General features: G+C 40.0%; 1 protein-coding gene across 2 annotated transcripts in view; it reads right to left on the reverse strand.

Annotated features, from left to right (window-relative positions):
• The window catches only part of SPPL3 (signal peptide peptidase like 3), a 145,350-nt gene that overhangs the window by 114,162 nt on the left and 10,581 nt on the right, over positions 1 to 20,607 (reverse strand). The window contains exon 2 of one of the 2 annotated variants that reach the window (XM_063614705.1): positions 12,479 to 12,578. The exons of the other annotated variant lie outside the window; for it this stretch is intronic. Coding sequence (XP_063470775.1) covers positions 12,479 to 12,486 — 8 coding nt within the window. The 5' untranslated portion in view covers positions 12,487 to 12,578. The remainder of the gene's footprint in view (positions 1 to 12,478; positions 12,579 to 20,607) is intronic. 2 annotated transcript variants of the gene reach the window in all.

Raw genomic sequence — 20,607 nt, forward strand, 5'->3', positions numbered from 1 at the left:
AAATTAGAAATCATGCAGCAAGAAGAAAATGGGAGATCTTTAAAGTACTGAAGGAAAAAAGTCAATATAAACTTCTACACCCAGTGATACATAGTTTTCAAATATGGAGACAAAATACTTTAGACCAATAAAAGCAGAGATAATTCATTATCAGCAGAACCCTACTACAACTAATGTTAAAGGAATTTCTCCACACAGAAGGAAAATACCAGATGGAAATGTGCATCTACAAAAAGAAATGAAGAGTGAAAGAAATGGTAAATATGGCCAGGCGTGGTGGCTCACGCCTGTAATCCCAGCACTTAGGAAGACCTAGGAAGGCCAATCACCTGAGGCCAGGAGTTCGAGACCAACCTGGCCAACATGGTGAAACCCCATCTCTACTAAAAATGTAAAAATTAGCTGGGCGTGGAGGTGGGTGCCTGTAGTCCCAGATACTCAGGAGGCTGAGACAGGAGAATTGCCTGAACCTGGGAGGCGGAGATTGCAGTGAGCCGAGATTGCACCACTGCACTCCAGCCTGGATGACAGAGCAAGACCCTGTTGCAAAAAAGAAAAGAAATGGTAAATAAGTGAGTAAATGTAAAAGACATGTTTAAAACAAAAATAATAATGTATTGTGTAACATAACATACGAACAATTAAAATGCCTGATAATAGCAGCACAAAGGCAGCAGTGTGGTAGACTATATTTTCCAAAGACTGCCTCCTATCCCAGCCCACATGCCTTGCTTCCAATATGACATCAATATTCCTGTCGATGTCACATTGGAAGCAGAGCATGTGGGTTGGGATATGAGAGGGTGTGTGTGATGTGGGGGAGAGTTTGGAATAGGAGAGGATGTGTGAGTGTGTGTGTGTGTGTGTGTGTGTGTTGGTGGGGTAGGAGGTGGTTATGCACCTTCTCCTTGAATTCAGACAAATCTCTGTAACTGCCTCCACCTAAAAAATATAGCAGAAGTGACACTAGTCAAGACTGGGTCACAAAAGCCAATATAGCTTCTATTTGGCTCTCTTCTCTTAGGACATTTGCCTTTGGAACCCAACTACCAGATTGTAAGAAAATTTAGGCCACATAAAAATGTCACGTGCATGGGTTCCGGCCAACAGACTAAGCTAAGGTCTGAGCCAGCATCAATTGCTTGACATGCAAGTGGGCAAACCGTCAGATAATCCCAGCCCCCAGCTTTGAGCTGCCTCAGCAGAGGACACAGGCATCAGGAAGCAGAGACAGAACATCTCTGCTGTGCCCCATCCAAATGCCTAACCCACAGACCAAGTTGGCAATAGTGTTGTTTTAAGGCACTAACTACTGGTGGCCTTTTATGCCATGAAAATAACTAAAACAAAAAAATTAAAATAGAAAAAATTTAAAATTTTAAAAATTATGCTTAAGTTACAGGTGAAATAGTATAACATTATTTCAACATAGATGGTGATAAAGATGCATACTGTATACCCTATATCAACCATTAAAAATATAAAACAAAGATGTGAAGCTAGTAAATCAAGAATAGACCAGCCTGGCCAACATGGTGAAACCCCATCTCTACTAAAAATGCAAAAAATTAGCTAAGCATGGTGGCGGATGCCTGTAATCCCAACTACTCCGGAGGCTGAGGCAGGAGAATTGTTTTAACCTGGGAGGCAAAGGTTGCAGTCAGCCGAAACTGTGCCACTGCCCTCTAGCCTGGGCGACAGAGACTCCATCTCAAAAAAAAAAAAAAAAAAAAATAGAGATAAAATGGAATCACAAAAATACTCCATGTTTTAAAAAGGCAGGAAAACATGGAAAAGGAGAAAAAATAAATTCCAAGAAGGAAAAAATTTTTAACATAAGCATATCAATAATTACATCAAATGTAAATGATACACCTAGTCTAACTAAAAGGCAAAAATTATCAAATTGGACAAAAAAGATCCAGCCACATGCTATGTATAAGAAACATAGTTTAAATATAAATACACAGATTAAAAGGATAAAGAAAATACACACACCACACAGGCACTAAGCTGGAGTGGTATAAATATCAACAAAGTAGACTCTGGAACAAGGAATATTAGGAGGGATATTACAAAATGATTAGTGATTGGCAAAACACACAACCCCCCCGCCCCGTCCCGCAAATCACCAAGGAATACTGACCAACTTGACTTCATAGATACTTATACAATATTTCACCCAGTAACAGCAGAATATACATTATTTTCAAATGTACTTAAAACATTCACCAACATGGACCATATTCTAGACCACCAAAAACACACAACCCCTATCCCTCAATTTAAAAAGACTGAAATAATACAAAGCATATTCTCTAACTACAGGAGAATTAAACTAGAAATTAATAGAAGAAAAAACACTTCTAAATAACTCATGGATCAAAGGAAATAACAAGGGAAATTAGAAAACATTTTGACTTGAATGGGCCAGGCGCAGTGGCTCACGCCTGTAATCTCAGCACTTTGGGAGGCTGAGGCAGGTGGATCACGAGGTCAGGAGATCGAGACCATCCTGGCTAACACAGTGAAACCCCGTCTCTGATAAAAAATTACAAAAATTAGCTGGGCGTGGTGGCGGGCACCTGTAGTCCCAGCTACTCAGGAGGCTGAGGCAGGAGAATGGTGTGAACCCAGGAGGCACAGCTTGCAGTGAGCTGAGATCACGCCACTGCACTCCAGCCTGGGCAACAGAGCAAGACTCTGTCTCAAAAAAAAAAAAAAAAAGAAAAAAAAAAGAAAATATTTTGACTTGAATGAAAATCAAGAGACCAAAATTTATAGTATGCAGCTAAAGAGTGCTTAGAGGGAAATGTATAACTTTCAATACTTATACTGGAAAAGAAGAAAGTTTTCAAATTAATGATCTAAGCTTCTACCTTGAGAAACACATACACAAAAAAACAAAAATTAAATGCAAAGAAAGAAGGACATACTAAATATGAGTGCAGACATCAATAAAATGGAAAAACACTAGAGAAAAAGCAATGAAAGTAAAAAAAATTCTTTGAAAAGATAAAATCATCTAGCTAAACTGATCAGGAGAAAGGAAGAAGTACAAATTACTAACCCCAGGAATGAAACAAGGAACATCACAACAGATGTTACAAACATTTAAAAGGTAGTAAAAAAATAAAAAACTACACACTTATACAAACAACAAATTAGACTACGTAGATGAAATGTAAAGAGACAAACTACCAATTTCAACAAAAAATTGTGATAAAGATACATACAAACCCTAAATCAATATATAGCCTAAACAGGCCAATATCTGGTAACAAAATTGAAATTGTAGCTTAAAATTCCTCCCATAAAGAAAACTCCAAGCCCAGATGACTTCACTGGTGATCTACCAACCATTTAAAGAAAGAATTATCAATTCTACACCATCTTCCAGAAGACGACAGAAAACACTTCCCAACACATTCTACAAGGCCAGCATTACCCTGACACCAAAACCAAAGACATAAAAAAATCACAGACCAGTGTATCTCATGAATAGAGACGTGAAAATCTGTGACAAAATGTTAGCAAATCAAACCCTGCCATATAGAAAAAGCATAACCCGGCCAGGTGTGGTGGCTCACACCTGTAATCCCAGCACTTTGGGAGGCCAAGGCGGGTGGATGACCCAAGGTCAGGAGCTCAAGACCAGCCTGGCCAACATGGCAAGACCCTGTCTCTACTAAAAATACAAAAATTAGCTGGGTGTGTTGGCAGGCACCTGTAGTCTCAGCTACTCGGGGGCAGGGCTGAGGCAGGAGAATCGCTTGAACCCAGGAGGCGGAGGGTGCAGTGAGCCGAGATCATGCCATTGCACTCCAGCCTGGGCAACAAGAGCGAAACTCTGTCTTAAAAAAAAACAAAAAAAAAAAACAAAACAAAAAAAAAACTATGCCGGGCGCGGTGGCTCACGCTTGTAATCCCAGCACTTTGGGAGGCTGAGGCGGGCGGATCACGAGGTCAGGAGATCGAGACCACGGTGAAACCCCGTCTCTACTAAAAAAGATACAAAAAGAAATTAGCCGGGTGTGGTGGCGGGCGCCTGTAGTCCCAGCTACTCGGAGAGGCTGAGGCAGGAGAATGGCGTGAACCCGGGAGGCGGACCTTGCAGTGAGCCGAGATTGCGCCACTGCACTCCAGCCTGGGCGACAGAGCGAGACTCCGTCTCAAAAAAAAAAAAAAAAAACCAGAAAATAAGAAAGAAAAAGCATACCACATTATGATTTCAGGAATTCAGGGCTGGTTTAACATTTGAAAAGCAATCAGTATAGGCTGGGTACAGTGGCTCACGCCTGTAATCCCAACTACTTGGGAGGCTGAGGCAGGAGAATCACTTGAACCTGGGAGGCAGAGGTTGCAGTGAGCCACTGCACCACTGCACTCCAGCCTGGGCAACAGAGCAAGACTCTGTCTTAAAAAGAAAAAAAAAGTAATTAAACAGGAAAATAAAAATCTCAGAGAAATGAGAAAGGAATTGTAAAGGCTGAAATAAAATGTATTTCTACATACCAGTAATGACCAGCTAGGAAAAAAAATGAAGAAATATCTTCACTAAAAAAACAAAAAGTATAAAATATTTGGTAATTAATGTAGTATTTAAAAAAAAACACAAAAACTTGGTCAGTTGCAGAGAAGGAATATACCAGAATATCATGAAGATTTTGTCCCAGTTAAGTAACAGCTGTAACGTACTCCCAATGAAATCATTAACAAGACACTTTACGGAACTTGGGAAAACTTGGAAAAATAAGTGGGCAAAAATATCAAAGCACATTCTGTAAAAACGTAAAGATAGGATTAGCCCTACTGAATACTAAAAGCAATGCCTAATCAAGGGATTGGGTCTCAATTCAGCTGATAAATGACTTTCTCTTACAAGCTAAATGCTAATGGGCTGCTGATTCATTCATTTGCTGACCATCTCTGACACCAGTTTCTGTTCAATATTTAAATAATACACCCTTAATAGAGACAATCTTTCATTTCCTATATCACAGCTTATGTTTATCAGTGGCAGAGCTAAAATGAACAATTCATGACCAAGATAAAAATCCTTAAACTCAAAGCCCATATGTAAGAAGTATTGCTGGTCAAAAATTATTTTTTCTTAAATATCTATGCCTTAAATCCTTCTGCTGTGTTATCTTACCATATCGTACACATTGAAATAAAGCTACGGCCTTGCATTCCTTGTAGGGTTAAGAATAAGATGATAAAACTAAAATAAAATAAAGCTACAGTTTAATACCTGTCATGTGGACAAGGGAAGCTGCAGTCACATGCAATTTACCTCTGGAAAAGCACGTTACTTTTGAGTTACATCACAGAAGACTTTGAAGCATAAACTGACATTCCTCATCTCCGCTGCTCCAAAAGCTGCACACCTGGTCTGTGTTAGAGAATTCTACAGACTGATCCTCTTCTTCACCTAGTTAGGATTTAACTTACTGTCCTTTGATTTGATACAAGAAAATAGAACGCAACTGTGAGTGGTACTTCCCAAAATAATGTTAAGGGAGAACTGTTCCAGGTATTGTTAAGATGCTGAGCAAACTCTTCCCTTGAGCAAATGAGCATCTTAACATTTACAGCAAAACTAAACAGAGATTTTTACTGCCCAACTTCTCAGAGCTCATAATATGCTAATTCAGACCAAATTTCCAAGAGAGGGATTTAATATGCAGCCTTTTTCAAGCTTACTTGATTAAAGGTTCTCATTATCACAGAGAACCATTAACTGCACAGTCAAAAATACCTGTGTTCAAATGCTACATGTGCCACTCATTAACTATAAAATCTTGGGTAAGTAATCAGTTTTTCATCTGTAAAATGGGAAAAACAACACCTACATTTTAGGGGACTGATTTAAAGGTAAAACTTATATATATACATATGTAGTCAAATGTGGATTTAAAAAAACTTACATATATATACAGAGTTTAATAATGTGCCTCACAAATTTTCAGTAAAGTTGCAATTTGCCCTAAAAGCAGAAGTTGGTGATACTTGGAATTCCCATACTCCACCTCTCTTCCCTGCTTTTATCTTTTTTTTCACTTTTCATTCCTAGGTTTAACAATCCTACTTGATTTTCTTTTAATTTTAACTGTTAGTGAAGGGAGCCATGTTCAAAGGCTTTCCTACATATTGACTCACACCACTCAACAGGCTACTAGAGGACAGGATGAAAAAAAAAAAACACGGGTTGAGACACGTTATTGGGTGAAAAAAGCCAGATAACGAATCTCAGCGTATATGGCACACTACTATCCTATTAAAAATGAATTACACAAAAATGAGGTTGGACCCTTACTATTATACAAAAATGGTCTCAAAAATGGATCAAAGACATACAAATAAGAGCTAAAACTAAAAACCCTTAGAAGAGAAGGGCTTCATGACATTGGATTTGGCAGATTTCATGGATGTGACACCAGAGAACACACAACAAAAGACAGAAAAATTGAACCTCATCAAAAGTAGAAACTTGTGCACCAAAGGCCACTATTAACAAAATCAAAAGACAACCTACATAATGGGAGAAATTATTTGCAAATCGGCCAGGTGTGGTAGCTCAACACCTGTAATCCCGGCACTTTGGGAGGCTGAGGTGTGTGGATCATGAGGTCAGGAGATGGAGACCATCCTGGCAAACACGGTGAAACCCCGTCTCTACTAAAAATACAAAAAATCAGCTGAGCATGGTGGCATGCGCCTCCAGTCCCAGCTACTCCGGAGGCTGAGGCAGGAGAATCGCTTGAACCCAGAAGGCAGAGGTTGCAGTGAGCCGAGATCGCGCCACTGCACTCTAGCCTGGGCAACAGAGAGAGACTTCGTCGGGGGGGGGGAGAGGGGGGACATTATTTGCAAATCATTTAACTGATAAGGGATTGATATCCAGACTATACCAACAACTACAGCTCTACAACAATCAACCCAGCCCCCAAAAAAAGGACAAAGGACTTGAATAAACACTACTCCAAAGATACACAAATGGTCAATAAACATGTGAACAGATGCTCGGCATCACTAATCACTAGGGAAATATAAATCAAAATCACAATGAGATACCACTTCATACCCATTAGGATGGCTATTGAAAGAAAACACACACACACAAAATTCAACTAGTGTTGGCAAGGATGTGGAAAAACTGAAACCCTTATGCATTGCTGGTGGGAATGTAAAATGTTGCAGTCACTATGGAAAATGGTAATGGTGGATCCTCAAAAAATTAAAATGTTGGCCAGGCGAGGCGGCTCCCGCCTGTAATCCCAGCACTTTGGGAGGAGGAGGGAGGAGGATCATCTGAGGTCAGGAATTCAAGACTAGCCTAACCAACATGGTGAAACCCTGTTTCTACTAAAAATACAAAAATTAGCTGGGCGTGTTGGTGTGTGCCTGTAATCCCAGCTACTTGGGAGGCTGAGGCAGGACAATCACTTGAACCAGGAGGCAGAGGTTGCAGTGAGCCAAGATAGCACCACAGAACTCCAGCCTGGGCAAAAGAGTGAGACTCTGCCTCAAAAAAAAAAAAAAAAAAAAAAGAGAAGAGAAGGAAAAAAATGAAAGGTTGAATTGCCATACGATTGAACAATCCCACTTCTAGGTTTATATCCAAAAGAACTGAAAGCAGGGTCTCGAACAGACATTTGTACACCAATATTCATTGCACTACTCATAGTAACTAAAAGGTGGAAGCAACTACTGCCCATCAACAAATGAATAGATACACAAAATGTGGTCTTACCCATATAGTCAAGTATTATCCAGCCTTTAAAAGGAAGAAAATTCTGACACACACTAAATATAGATGAACCTTGGGGGGCATTACTCTAAGTGAAAAAGCCAATAACAACAAAAAAAATATTGTTAGAGTCCATTTATATGAGGTACCTAGCACAGTCAAATTCACAGAGACAGAAAGGAGAACAAAGGTTGCCAGGGTGTGGGGAGAGAGGGGAATGAGGAGTTAAAAGTTTAATGGGTACAGTACTTCCGATTAAACGTATCTATGGTTTCGCCTTCCACGCAGTCAACCGGGGTCTGAAAATATTAAATGGAAATTTCCAGAAAAGAGTCGTAAGTTTTAAATTGTGGACCATTCTGAGCAGTATGATGAAGTCTCACGCCGTCCTGCTCCCTCCTGCCTGGGATGTGACTCATCCCTTTGTCTAGCATCTTCATGCTAGATACATACACTACCCCTACCCACCAGTTAGACATTTGGTAACCATCTTGGTTATCAGATTGAATAAACAGTATATACAGGGTTCAGTACTATCGGCGGTTTCAAGGTATCCACTGGGAGTCTTGGGATGTGGATAAGAGGGGACTACTGTATACAGTGTCAATCTGGGAAGATTAAAAAGTTCTGGAAATGGATGGTGGTGAAGGTTGCACAATAATGTGCATGTACTTAATGCCACTGAGTTCAGTGACACTTAAAATGGTTAATTTTATGCTATGTATATTTTACTGCAATATTACAGGGGTACTGCATAGGACTTTGTATACACATGTGTTTTCATGGACACATTTCTAGAAAGATAGAAAGAAAACTGGTTATAAGCTTTCTTGAGACAGGGAGACTGGAAGATCAGGAATAAAAATGATATAATAAAAACTAGAGGGATTGAATACAGTGGTCTCCTATGTATCCACAAAAACTGATTATATATTAAATGGTATCAAAAGACATTCAAGATATACTATATTTTAAAAAGCATATAACGAAACACTATTTACCTTTTTAACATTACTTTCATAAACACACATACAAAAACAATCTCCACCTGGGCACAGTGGCTTACATCTGTAAACCCAGTGCTGTGGGAAGCCAAGGCGAAGGACTACTTAAGGCTAGGAGTTCAAGGTTACAGTGAACTATGATGGCACCACTGCACTCCAGCCTGGGCAACAGAGCTAGACCCTGGCTCTTTAAAACCAATCACAGAGGTAATGCTAGAGATCGCTGAGGAAAGAAGGGACTATTTTATCAACATATGGTTCTGGGACAACTGGATTCCTAACTAATCCATACATAGATATATAAAACTTAATTCTAGAGGCCGGGCGTGGTGGCTCACAACTGTAATCCCAGCACTTTGGGAAGCCGAGGCAGGCGGATCACGAGGTCAGGTGATCGAGACCATCCTGGCTAACACAGTGAAACCCCATCTCTACTAAAAATACAAAAAAATTAGCCAGGCTTGGTGGTGGGCACCTGTAATCCCAGCTACTCAGGAGGCTGAGGCAGGAGAATGGCGTGAACCTGGCAGGCAGAGCTTGCAGTGAGCCGAGATCGCACCACTGCACTCCAGCCTGGGCGACAGAGCCAGACTCCTGTCTCAAACAAACAAACAAACAAACAAAAAAACCCAAACTTAATTCTAGATGGATTAAAAACTTCTATGTGAAAGGCAAAGCTTGAACCCTAACACTAACCTATTCCTATTTAGAGGAATATATAGGAGACTATCTTCAAGACTTCAGGCTAGAGAAGAATTTCTTAGGACACAAAAAGCACTCACCATAAAAGAGAATGGTAGATTCTACTCCCAGGTATATAAACCCGAAGAAAACTCTGAAACATGAATACCAGGAAAATATACAAGAATGTTCACAAGACTCCTTTGAAATAGCCTCAAACTGGAAACTAAATATTTATCACAACAGATAATGTGATTATATATTCATAAGATGAAACATTATACAGCACTGGAAAGGAGTGCAACAACCGGGACAAATATTAGAAAAAATATTGACTGAAAAAAAAAACAAATTATAAAAGACAATATATATCATCTTTATAAACTTATTTTAAAAAGCAAAACTAAACAGGTTGTACAGTAAAGCATTAAAATGTAGATGTATGCCGGGCGCAGTGGCTCATGCCTGTAATCCCAACACTTTGGGAGGCCAAGGTGGATGGATCACCTGAGGGTGGGAGTTCAAGACCAGCCTGACCAACATGGATAAACCCTGTCTCTATTAAAAATACAAAATTAGCCGGGTGTGGTGGTGCATGCCTCTAATCCCAGCTACTCAGGAGGCTGAGGCAGGGGAATTGCTTGAACCCGGGAGGCGGAGGCTGTGGTGAGCTGAGATCGTGCTACTGCACTCCAGCCTGGGCAACAACAGCGAAACTTATGTCTCAAAAAAAAAAAAAAAAAAAAAATGCAGATGTAAATCTAGTTTTTTTTAAAAAGCAAAGGGATGGTAAACAAAATTCATGACAGTGGTTACACCTAAACGGGGGCAGGGGACAGAGGCAGGAGGGACAAAGGAGAGTACACAGGGGGCTTCCAGAACACTGGTAATCCTATAGTTTCTTTAACTGGTGAACTTCATGAGCATTCATTATGCTACACATACAAAACATATATTCTTCTGTAGATATTAAATATCACACAAAAATGAAAACACAGTATAAACCTGTTCCTGCTTTTGTGTAAAAAATGATCTACAGTTCCTATATGTAATTCCTTACCATAAATTTTCTAAGTAAGTTAAATATTAGGTAATTAGGATTTTTCTCTTTTTACTTCTATTTGGGATTTCTAGGTTTCAACAACTTGTATAATTAAAAAAAAAAAATCAACTGTCACAATATATGGATTTTTTTTAAACCTGAATGATACGCAACAAATTTAATGAAAGACCTCTCTGTGTTGGTAGAATTGTGGGTAGTTTTTCTATTCTTTTTGTGTTTATCTGCACTTTTCAATATTTTCACCAATAAAATATGGTATTACAGTTTCATAATTCCTTATCTGACACCCTTATGGCTGGAGATGTTTCAAAATTATGGCTAGAGTTTTGTTTTTGTTTTTTTTTTGCTTTCAGAAAGGTAACAATGGTGTGTAAAGTGGGTGACAAGTCACACCTATTCAATAAACAGATACTAGAAATAACTTCAGTTAAGGTCTTGTTTTGTTACCAAAGAGGTCTAAACCAGATTTTATCCCCTAAAGGAATGGCATTATTTAGTGTAAGTAAGGCTTCCAATTCTGCCCCTACTGGTCCAACTAAGTTGGAGCTTAATCACTGCAGATTGCACTCAGTTGGGAACAAACAAAAAAACCCTTATATTAACACTTTATAATACCAACAAATCAAAGCATTTCAAACTCAACTAAAAGACATTTCTTTCTTAGTAATGCTAAGGCTTTCAAACACATTTCAAAAATGAAGCTAATGAACAAGTGTCAAAGTATAAAATATTTGGAAATTATCAAAATAATAATGTATACAAAAACTCAGCAGAACCACCAAATAAACTGATTAAAAAGATAGTACCACTTACAGTGTTCTTTAATTCCATAATTGTGCACTGGACCTACAACACATAAGTATTTCACATGGCCTTCAAATTCAAACAAATCAGTGAACTCACAAATGGGCCCTGGGTCCATACTATCACAAATGCCAGGATATAGCATGTAAATTAAGTCATGATCCTTGTTCTCTTCGTCAGAATACCATTCGTGGACTCCAACTCAAAAGCATGTGAATACCACTTAGAATAACTACATGCACATGCCCTTAAGGCATCTAATAGTCAGTAATACTTAATGCAATGGTCAAATCCTGTTAAAGTATTTGTATCTAAACACGCAGGTGCCCATAACAAAGTTGTTTTTTTAATCCTCTGTCACTGGGGCACTGATCAGCTATCCCTATCTTCAACCATCCTTGAGGCAATGACCTACAACTATGGTCACTAAGGGATCACAACTCAATTGCCTCCAGGAGCTAGGTAAACAGCACAAATTAGCAAGGTAGAGATTCAGTGTACAGCAAACAGAAAGTGATGGGGACTGAGCCAAATTAGAAAATGTAAGCTGTGAATAAAGTCATTCAAATATTAAAACTTTAGTTTTTTTTTCTTCGAGACAGAGTTTTGCTCTTGTTGCCCAGGCTGGAGTGCAATGGCGCGATTTCAGCTCACCGCAACCTCCGCCTCCCGGGTTCAAGCGGTTCTCCTGCCTCACACTCCTGAGTAGCTGGGATTACAGGCATGCGCCAGCATGCCCAGCTAATTTTGTATTTTTCTTTTTTTTCTTTTTTTTTTATTATACTTTAGGTTTTAGGGTACATGTGCACAATGTGCAGGTTTGTTACATATGTATCCATGTGCCATGTTGATTTCCTGCACCCATTAACTCGTCATTTAGCATTAGGTATATCTCCTAATGCTGTCCCTTCCCCCTCCCCCAACCCAAATGTCCAACAATGATAGACTGGATTAAGAAAATGTGGCACATATACACCATGGAATACTATGCAGCCATAAAAAATGATGAGTTCATGTCCTTTGTAGGGACATGGATGAAACTGGAAAACATCATTCTCAGTAAACTATCGCAAGGACAAAAAACCAAACACCGCATGTTCTCACTCATAGGTGGGAATTGAACAATGAGAACTCATGGACACAGGAAGGGGAACATAATTTTGTATTGTTAACCTCTCCATGTTGGTCAGGCTGGTCTCGAACTCCTGACTTCAGGTGATCTCCCCGTCTCAGCCTCCCAAACTGCTGGGATTACAGGCATGAGCCACCACGCCTGGCCAAAAAAAAAAAATTCAAATTCAGTCCTTCTAGTAATCAATTGACTGATTGGGAGACACAATCTATACAATGGCCCACTCTGAAATCTCCTTGTCTCTAAATTGTCTTAATTATATCTGCTGGCATTTGACACCCAGTCTCTAACAACACTATAAACTTCTGATGAAAAAGGATGTGGTTTATTCTATTTTAGTTACTATAGCAGAGCCTCAAAAGGCATAAAGTCATTCATTAAACACAGAGATCAAATTCACAACCTTACTCTGTCTGACCAAGTGAGCTGTGTGGTCAGGCAATACAAGTGGTATATAACTGATACACAACAGGCCAAAGCACACCTTGAACATCTAGAACAATCAGAACAAGGACCAAACGATAACAGTTCCAACAGATCTACTTGCTGAGAACTATAGAATCTGGTACATCTCTAATAAGGAGGGAGGCAATTTTCTTCCTCCTGTGAATTTATCTGCTCACAACCAAAAATCTGAGCTATGAGAAGCTTCCTCTCTGCAACCCTCTAAACACCCTCTTCCCCACTGAAAGAAAACCCGGCAGTAACAATATAAAACTAAAGAACTAGAAATACAGACTGATCACACACTCATCTATTTTTCCTAAAGATACATAGATCATACATGTGAGCAAAAATCTAGATCATAAGTATTTATCACCTCTAGAACCGCACTGTTCAATATGGGAGCTGCTAGCCATATGTAGCTACTGAGCACTTGAAATGTGGCTAGTCTGAATTGAGAAGATCTTGTACTAAAAAAAAGTTAAAATGTCTCATTAATTTGTATATTGATTACATACCATCAGTGATATAATACATTTTTTTTTTTTTCGAGACAGAGTCTTACTTACTCTGTCGCCCAGGCTGGAATGCAGTGGCACGATCTCAGCTCACTGTAACCTCTGCCTCCCAGGTTCAAGCAATTCTTGTGCCTCAGCCTCCCGAGTAGCTGGGACTACAGGCGCCCGCCACCACGCCCGGCTAATTTTTGTATTTTTAGTAGAGACGGGGTTTCACCATATTGGCCAGGCTGGTCTCGAACTCCTGACCTCGTGATCCACCCGTCTCGGCCTCTCAAAGTGCTGGGATTACAGGCGTGAAATAAATATTTTTATGTAAATTAGTATCACCTTTTAAAAAAAACTTTTTAATGTGGCTACTAGGAAACTTTACATATGTACCATATATTATACTTCTATTGGGCAGTGCAGCTCTAGAAAAGGTAGTATTTTACAACTAACTCCTCCAGTGATTATCTTCCCGGCAAAGAAGTGACACATTAAAGCACCCCTCACCCCCACTTCCACCCACCAAACCTTCAGTCATGAAACCACTCCTAGTCCCAAGCTTACTGATGATGCAGCAGGTTGCCAGAGTAACTTGGTTAATCACTTAACCAAAGGAAGAAACTAGTTTAACAATTATCTGAGGCTAATTTCTTTCTAAATTATTCTAGCATGCAAAAGAAATAAGAAGTAGCCTGAAGAAAAATCTGTGAACCAAAGGTCTACTACATTTTTATTCTTGATACAAGATTTTTAGTTGACTAAAACAGAGGTTCGACTTTGGTAGTACACTTCTAAAAACAATCAGACCTAACATTTTAAACTACTGCTTTTTTCCTCTACAAACCCTTAATTAAATATAAACATTACACAAATAAAACCACAATGAGATATGACTTTACACTCACTAGGATGGCTATAATTTAAAAGACAATAACAAGTGTTGGTGAAGACTTGGAGAAATTAGAATCTCACACATTGCTGGTGGTAATGTAAAATGGTGCAGCCATTTTGGAAAGCTGTTTGGCAGTTTATCAAAATGTTAAAAACAGAAACTATGAGCTGGCAACTTTACTCCAAAGTATTCACCCAAGAGAAATAAAAACATACATCTGCAGAAAAACTTGTATACAAATGTTCATCACATAACTATTATGATTTTTGGTTTTTTTAGACAGTCTTGCTCTGTTGCCCAGGCTAGAGTGCAGTGGCACCATCTCTGCTCACTGCAACCTCTGCCTCTTGCGTTCAAGGGATTCTCCTACCTCAGCCTCCCAAGTAGCTGGGATTACAGGCGCCCGCCACCATGCCCAGCTAATTTTTGTATTTTTAGTAGAGACAGGGTTTCATCACGTTGGCTAGGATGGTCTCGAACTCCTAATCTCAGGTGATCCACCTGCCTTGGCCTCTCAAAGTGCTGGGATTACAGGCATGAGCCACCACACCTGGCCCCATATTATTCATAGTAGCCAAAATGTGGAAACTACCCAAATGCCTGTCAACTAATGAGTGTGTAAGCTGAATGTGGTATAAAAAAGGAAAATTATTTGGCAATAAAGAGAATGAAGCACTGACACATGCTAGAACATGGATGAGCCTTAAAAACACTGTGCTAAGTGCAAGAAGCCAGAAACAAAACAAAAGCTATGTATTATTCGATTAACAGAAAAAGAGCAAATCCATAGAGGCCAAAAGCAGACAAGTGGCTGCCAAGGGCTGGGGAGAATTTCTGGGTAATGAGCAGTAACTGTTAATATGTTCAGTTTCTTTTGGAGTGAAGAAAACGTTATAAAAATGATTGTGGTGACGACTGCCCAACTCTGTAGATATAATAAAAACTACTGAATTGTACACTTTAAATGACTGAATTGTACAGTATGTGAATTATATCTTGTATTTTATTTTTTGAGACCAGGTCTTGCTTTGTCACCTGGGGCCGAGTACAGTGGGTGCAATCTCAGCTCACTGCAACCTCCACCTCCTGGGATCAGGCGATTCTCCTGCCTCAGCCTCCCGAGTAAATAGCTGGGATTACAGGTTCATGCCACCTCACCTGGCTAATTTTTGCATTTTTAGTAGAGATGGGGTTTCGCCATGTTGGCCAGGCTGGTCTTGAACCCCTGACCTCGGGTGAACTGCCCACCTCAGCCTCCCGAAGTGCTGAAATTACAGGCATGAGCCACCACACCCGGCCCGTGAATTATATCTTTCAAAAGCTATTTATAAAATATAAACATCAGAATGAAAAACAGAATGCCATAGAAAGGGACTTCTATGAAATGTGCCTATATGAAATGCTTCATTTTAGAAGAGAATGAAAAAGCAATAACTAGCCCTATTGAAACAGAAGAGGGAACTTTAACTGTGGTAGATTGCATTACAGGCGCTAATTCTTCACCCTTTCCAGGATCTACTCCTTAGCCATATGATTTTGCAGTTCTTCCCACTAACGGGGGTAAGATTTATTTTTGTGGCTCCTTGACTTCGGCTTCAACCACACGACTTGCTTTGGCCAAAAGAATGGAGCAGAAATGGCAGTGTGCCAGTTAAAGCCTAAACCTCGCAGGTTTCCACTTGCCCTCTTGTGCCCCTGGTACTGCCTAGAGAAGAGCTTCCCATAGCTATGTGGCTGCTGCCCATTCACTCTGGGCCTAAAATGAACACACTTGAAGCAGAGTCATCTCAACCAACTTACAGATCAGAAGAAGCAGAGTTGCACCAGCCAATCTGTAGATTCGTAAGTATATTTTATTGTTATTTTAATCCACTGAGTTTTGGTATAATTTGTCATGCAGTGTTACTGTGGCAATAGCTAACTGATACAGTCACCAATTCTCCCACTGTGTTATGAAGAGGTCCTATAAATTAAATAGTGATTGTTATCAAGGTAGGTCCAGCCTAACACCTTGAATAATAGTTTTTCACTTAACATAAGACAAGCATAAACGATGTTTGATGCCTGTCCCTTTAGGCTCTTAACTGAGGACTGATAGCAATTGAAGACATCACATATTCTTCCACTTTACTAAAAAAAAAATAATAATGGCCGGGCGCGGTGGCTCACGCTTGTAATCCCAGCACTTTGGGAGGCCGAGGTGGGCGGATCACAAGGTCAGGAGATCGAGACCACGGTGAAACCCCGTCTCTACTAAAAACACAAAAAAATTAGTCGGGCGTAGTGGCGGGCGCCTGTAGACCCAGCTACTCGGAGAGGCTGAGGCAGGAGAATGGCGTGAACCCGGGAGAAGGAGCTTGCAGTGAGCCGAGATCGCGCCACTGCACTCCAGCCTGGGTGACGGAGCGAAACTCCGTCTCAAAAAAAAAAAAAAAATAATAATAATAATAATTTTGCTGGGGGCGGTGGCTCACACCTGTAATCCCAGCACTTTGAGAGGCCAAGGTGGGTGGATCACCTGAGGCTGGGAGTTCGAGACCAGCCTGACCAACATGGAGAAACCGTGTCTTTACCGAAAATACAAAAAAATTAGCTGGACGTGATGGTGCATGCCTGTAATCCCAACTATTGGGGAAGGCGGAGGCAGGAGAGTTACTTGAACCTGGGAGGCAGAGGTCGTGGTGAGCCGAGATTGCGCCACAGCACTCCAGCCTGGACAACAAAAGCGAAATTCCATCCCAAAAAAAATAAAATAAAAAATTTTACTTTTTCAGGGTATTTTCAAAAAATCAAATCCAGGGTGGGGCACGGTGGCTCACCCCTGTAATCCCAGCACTTTGGGAGGCCGAGGCGGGCGGATCACGAGGTCAAGAGACCGAAACCATCCTGGCCAAAATGGTGAAACCTTGTCTCTACTAAAAATACAAAAAATTAGCTGGGTGTGGTGGCAGGCGCCTGTAGTCCCAGCTACTCGGGAGGCTGAGGCAGGAGAATCACTTGAATCCGGGAGGCGGAGGTTGCAGTGAGCCGAGATCACGCCATTGCACTCCAGCCTGGGCGACAGAGCCAGACTCCATCTCAAAAAAAAAAAAAAAAAATTCAAATCCAGAATAATCTTCACTTTAATAAACTATGTGCCAGACCACTGAGGATAAACACATGAACATTATTCATGTCCTCAAAACTTTAAGGGAACAAAGGGAAGGGTCATCTTGGAACAAAAATTTAGGAGAAGGGAGAGGAAGCAAATTTAAAATATATTAAATAATATTCTACATATACACACAAACACAGAGCAAAAAGTCAACAGGCCTTATTGACTTATTTGATGCGAATCAAGAATGTCTCCGAGGTATCTAGCTGTGAAGCCGAAACCCGATGCTCTCGACAGCTAACAGGACAAGCTAAGACTATCTATCCTATCACTAAAGGTTAACTCATTATCAACTTGGTAAATCTAACCTGAACACAAAGGTGGATTTCCAGAGATGTCTTCGGCCACTGCACCTTTGCTACACAATGACTCTGGTTTAGCTGTCTACTTTCTGGTAGCTGCCTCCTTTTTCCACTTCATCTCTAATCTTTACCTCTGCTTCTATTGCTCAATCACATTTGCCATTCACATTTCTTCCCTACTTCTACTTGTTATTCCCTTTTTCCTAAGCTGGTTGATAACATCTGCCCATGGTTTTATAACCTTTGCTATCCAGGAATCCAGCCTAATACATCATCCTTAGGCGTGTGAGTTTTCACCACTGCAAAGCATACAAAGGTTCAAAAACAAAACTAACTCCTAATCTCCCAAATGTCTGGTTTATGCCTATTCCAGATGACGGTGTTATTTAATTCTGACCTAAGATTGAGGCACTGCTATATCTATTAACTTTAAAATATGCACACATCAGGCCAAGATATTTTTTCAATTGCTGTTTCTGAATAATTATAAAACAAAGGATAAGAAATGAGCTGAAAAAGAAAACAGACTTTTAGAAAAAGGAAAAAAAAATGGCAAAATAAGTTTCTATTAAAAAAATTTTTTAGCTTTTTAAACAAAAGTGTAATACGAAGACTATGAATTCCTGAAATAGTAGCAAGAGAGAAATATTACATTGTTCAAAAGCTAGTTTACATACAGCTTATAGTTACTCATATCTCAAGAGATGTTTCCTGCAAAATACTTTCACATGAGCATGTTACTGAATTTTTTTTCCCTAAGACTGTTTTGCAAATTCTAAAAAAAAAAAAAAAAAAAAAGCAGCTGAGTGTCTCCACTTTAGGAAACAAGTAATATATGCCACATATTTAATAAGTGGTTGTTTGGGAAATATAAAGTATAAATAAACTTATATTTTACTTACACTTTTATAAGTGAGTCAGTGGTCACGTTCAAGAAGACTAAGCTAAATGAAGATGACCACTCTAAAGGGCTTGTGGCCCTTTGTAAATGTCTCCCTTAGCTGAGCCCCTTTCTTTCTTTAGGCGTTGTCAGGATATTAGGAAGTTAGGCAAATTTGGCCATAACACTTGAACCAACTTGACAGTAACCATTTTATTTCTGTGCTTCCTTCAAAGAGCAGTAAGATGTTCTCTCCTCTCTTCCATGTGCCTTGTCACCATATTTTTAGGGAGACATTCTATTCTAAAATCCAGCATCTAACAAATTTCACCCCTAAAATATTCATTCTTCTACAAAGAAAATCTGAGCACCTACTATCTGTAGGTCCTTGCACCATGAAATTAATGGCTTTGAACCTACCCTTACAAAGTTCATTGTCAAAATGGGAAGATGGTCATATTAAATACATTCAATACAAGGTCAGAAAATCCTGAGTGCTGCCCACATGACAGGAACAGATAAAAGAGCTGTAGGCATCAGAAGAACATTTCTCCTGGGCCAATCAGAGAGAAGGCTCCATAGCAAGGGGAAAACATTGCAGTTAGACCTTGAAAAATGGGTAGGAGTCAACATGTTTAGAGACTTGGAAGAAGGGCAAATGAGGCAGAAGAGTTACCTTACATAAAAGAGGAAACAGAAGTAACCCAGTTTGGCTGAAGTAACAAGTAATATTTAAAGGAAATATAGGGAAGCAGGGTTATAAGACCAGATTGTTTTGAAAGTCAGATTGAAGAGGGTGGATTTTATATTCCAGCAATAAAAAACACAAAGGCGTCTCAAAAAAAAAAAAATTTAAAAAAAAAAAACAAAAAAAACCACAAAGGCTATTAAAATACGATACAACCCAAAATTAGAGGCCGGGCGCGGTGGCTCATGCCTGTAATCCCAGCACTTTGGGAGACCAAGGCGGGTGGATCACAAGGTCAGGAGATCGAGACCATCCTGGCTAACATGGTGAAACCCCGTCTCTGCTAAAAATACAAAAAATTAGCCGGGCGTGGTGGCGGGCACCTGTAGTCCCAGCTACTCGGGAGGCTGAGGCAGGAGAATCGCTTGAACCCGGGAGGCAGAGCTTGCAGTGAGCCAAGATCGTGCCACTGCACTCCAGCCTGGGTGACAAAGCGAGACTCCGTCTCGGAAAAAAAAAAAATACAACCCAAAATTTAGTGGACAATATACAAACAAAGAGAGACAAAAACTAAACGTGCACACTAAGGACTCCTCTGAAATTCTCTTTACAACTCCTAATTGAAACCCTTAATAATTTTTTAAAAGGCGGAAATCTCTAAACTGAAACTACAGTAAAAAAAAAAATATTGGGCCAGGCACGGTGGCTCACACCTGTAATCCCAGCACTTTGGGAGGCCGAGGCAGGCGGATCACGAGGTCAGGAGATTGAGACCATCCTGGCTAACACGGTGAAACCCCGTCTCCACTAAAAATACAAAAAATTAGCCAGGTGTGGTGGTGGGCGCCTGTAGTCCCAGCTACTCGGGAGGCTGAGGCAGGAGAATGGCGTGAAAAAAAAAAATTTTTTTTTTCCTGAGGTCAATTTCCTCTCCCTGCCTGCAAATATACAATTATCTCCCTTATTTATAAAAAACAAAAACAAGACCTTTATGATCCTGCTGTCTATACTGACCATTCTCTTTCCTCAAGTCTTTCACATCTCAAACAAATGGCCAGTACCCAGAAGATGCCTTTATTTCTTTATGACCTACCCCTGATTCAGGGCTTCCACCCCTACTACTCTGATCTTAGTAGTGCACTCTCAGTAATGACTTCCTTTACAAATTCAATAGCCTGCTTTTTCTTCATTCTCTCTGAAACCTGTAGCTTTTTACACTCCTGCCCCTAAAAATTCTCTTGTGCCTTTTCATCACCACTGCACTTTCCTAATTATCCAACCTCTGATGCAGCCTCTTCTGACTC

Source organism: Symphalangus syndactylus, chromosome 13 (genome assembly GCF_028878055.3).
Source record: "Symphalangus syndactylus isolate Jambi chromosome 13, NHGRI_mSymSyn1-v2.1_pri, whole genome shotgun sequence".
Classification (NCBI taxonomy): Eukaryota; Metazoa; Chordata; class Mammalia; order Primates; family Hylobatidae; genus Symphalangus; species Symphalangus syndactylus.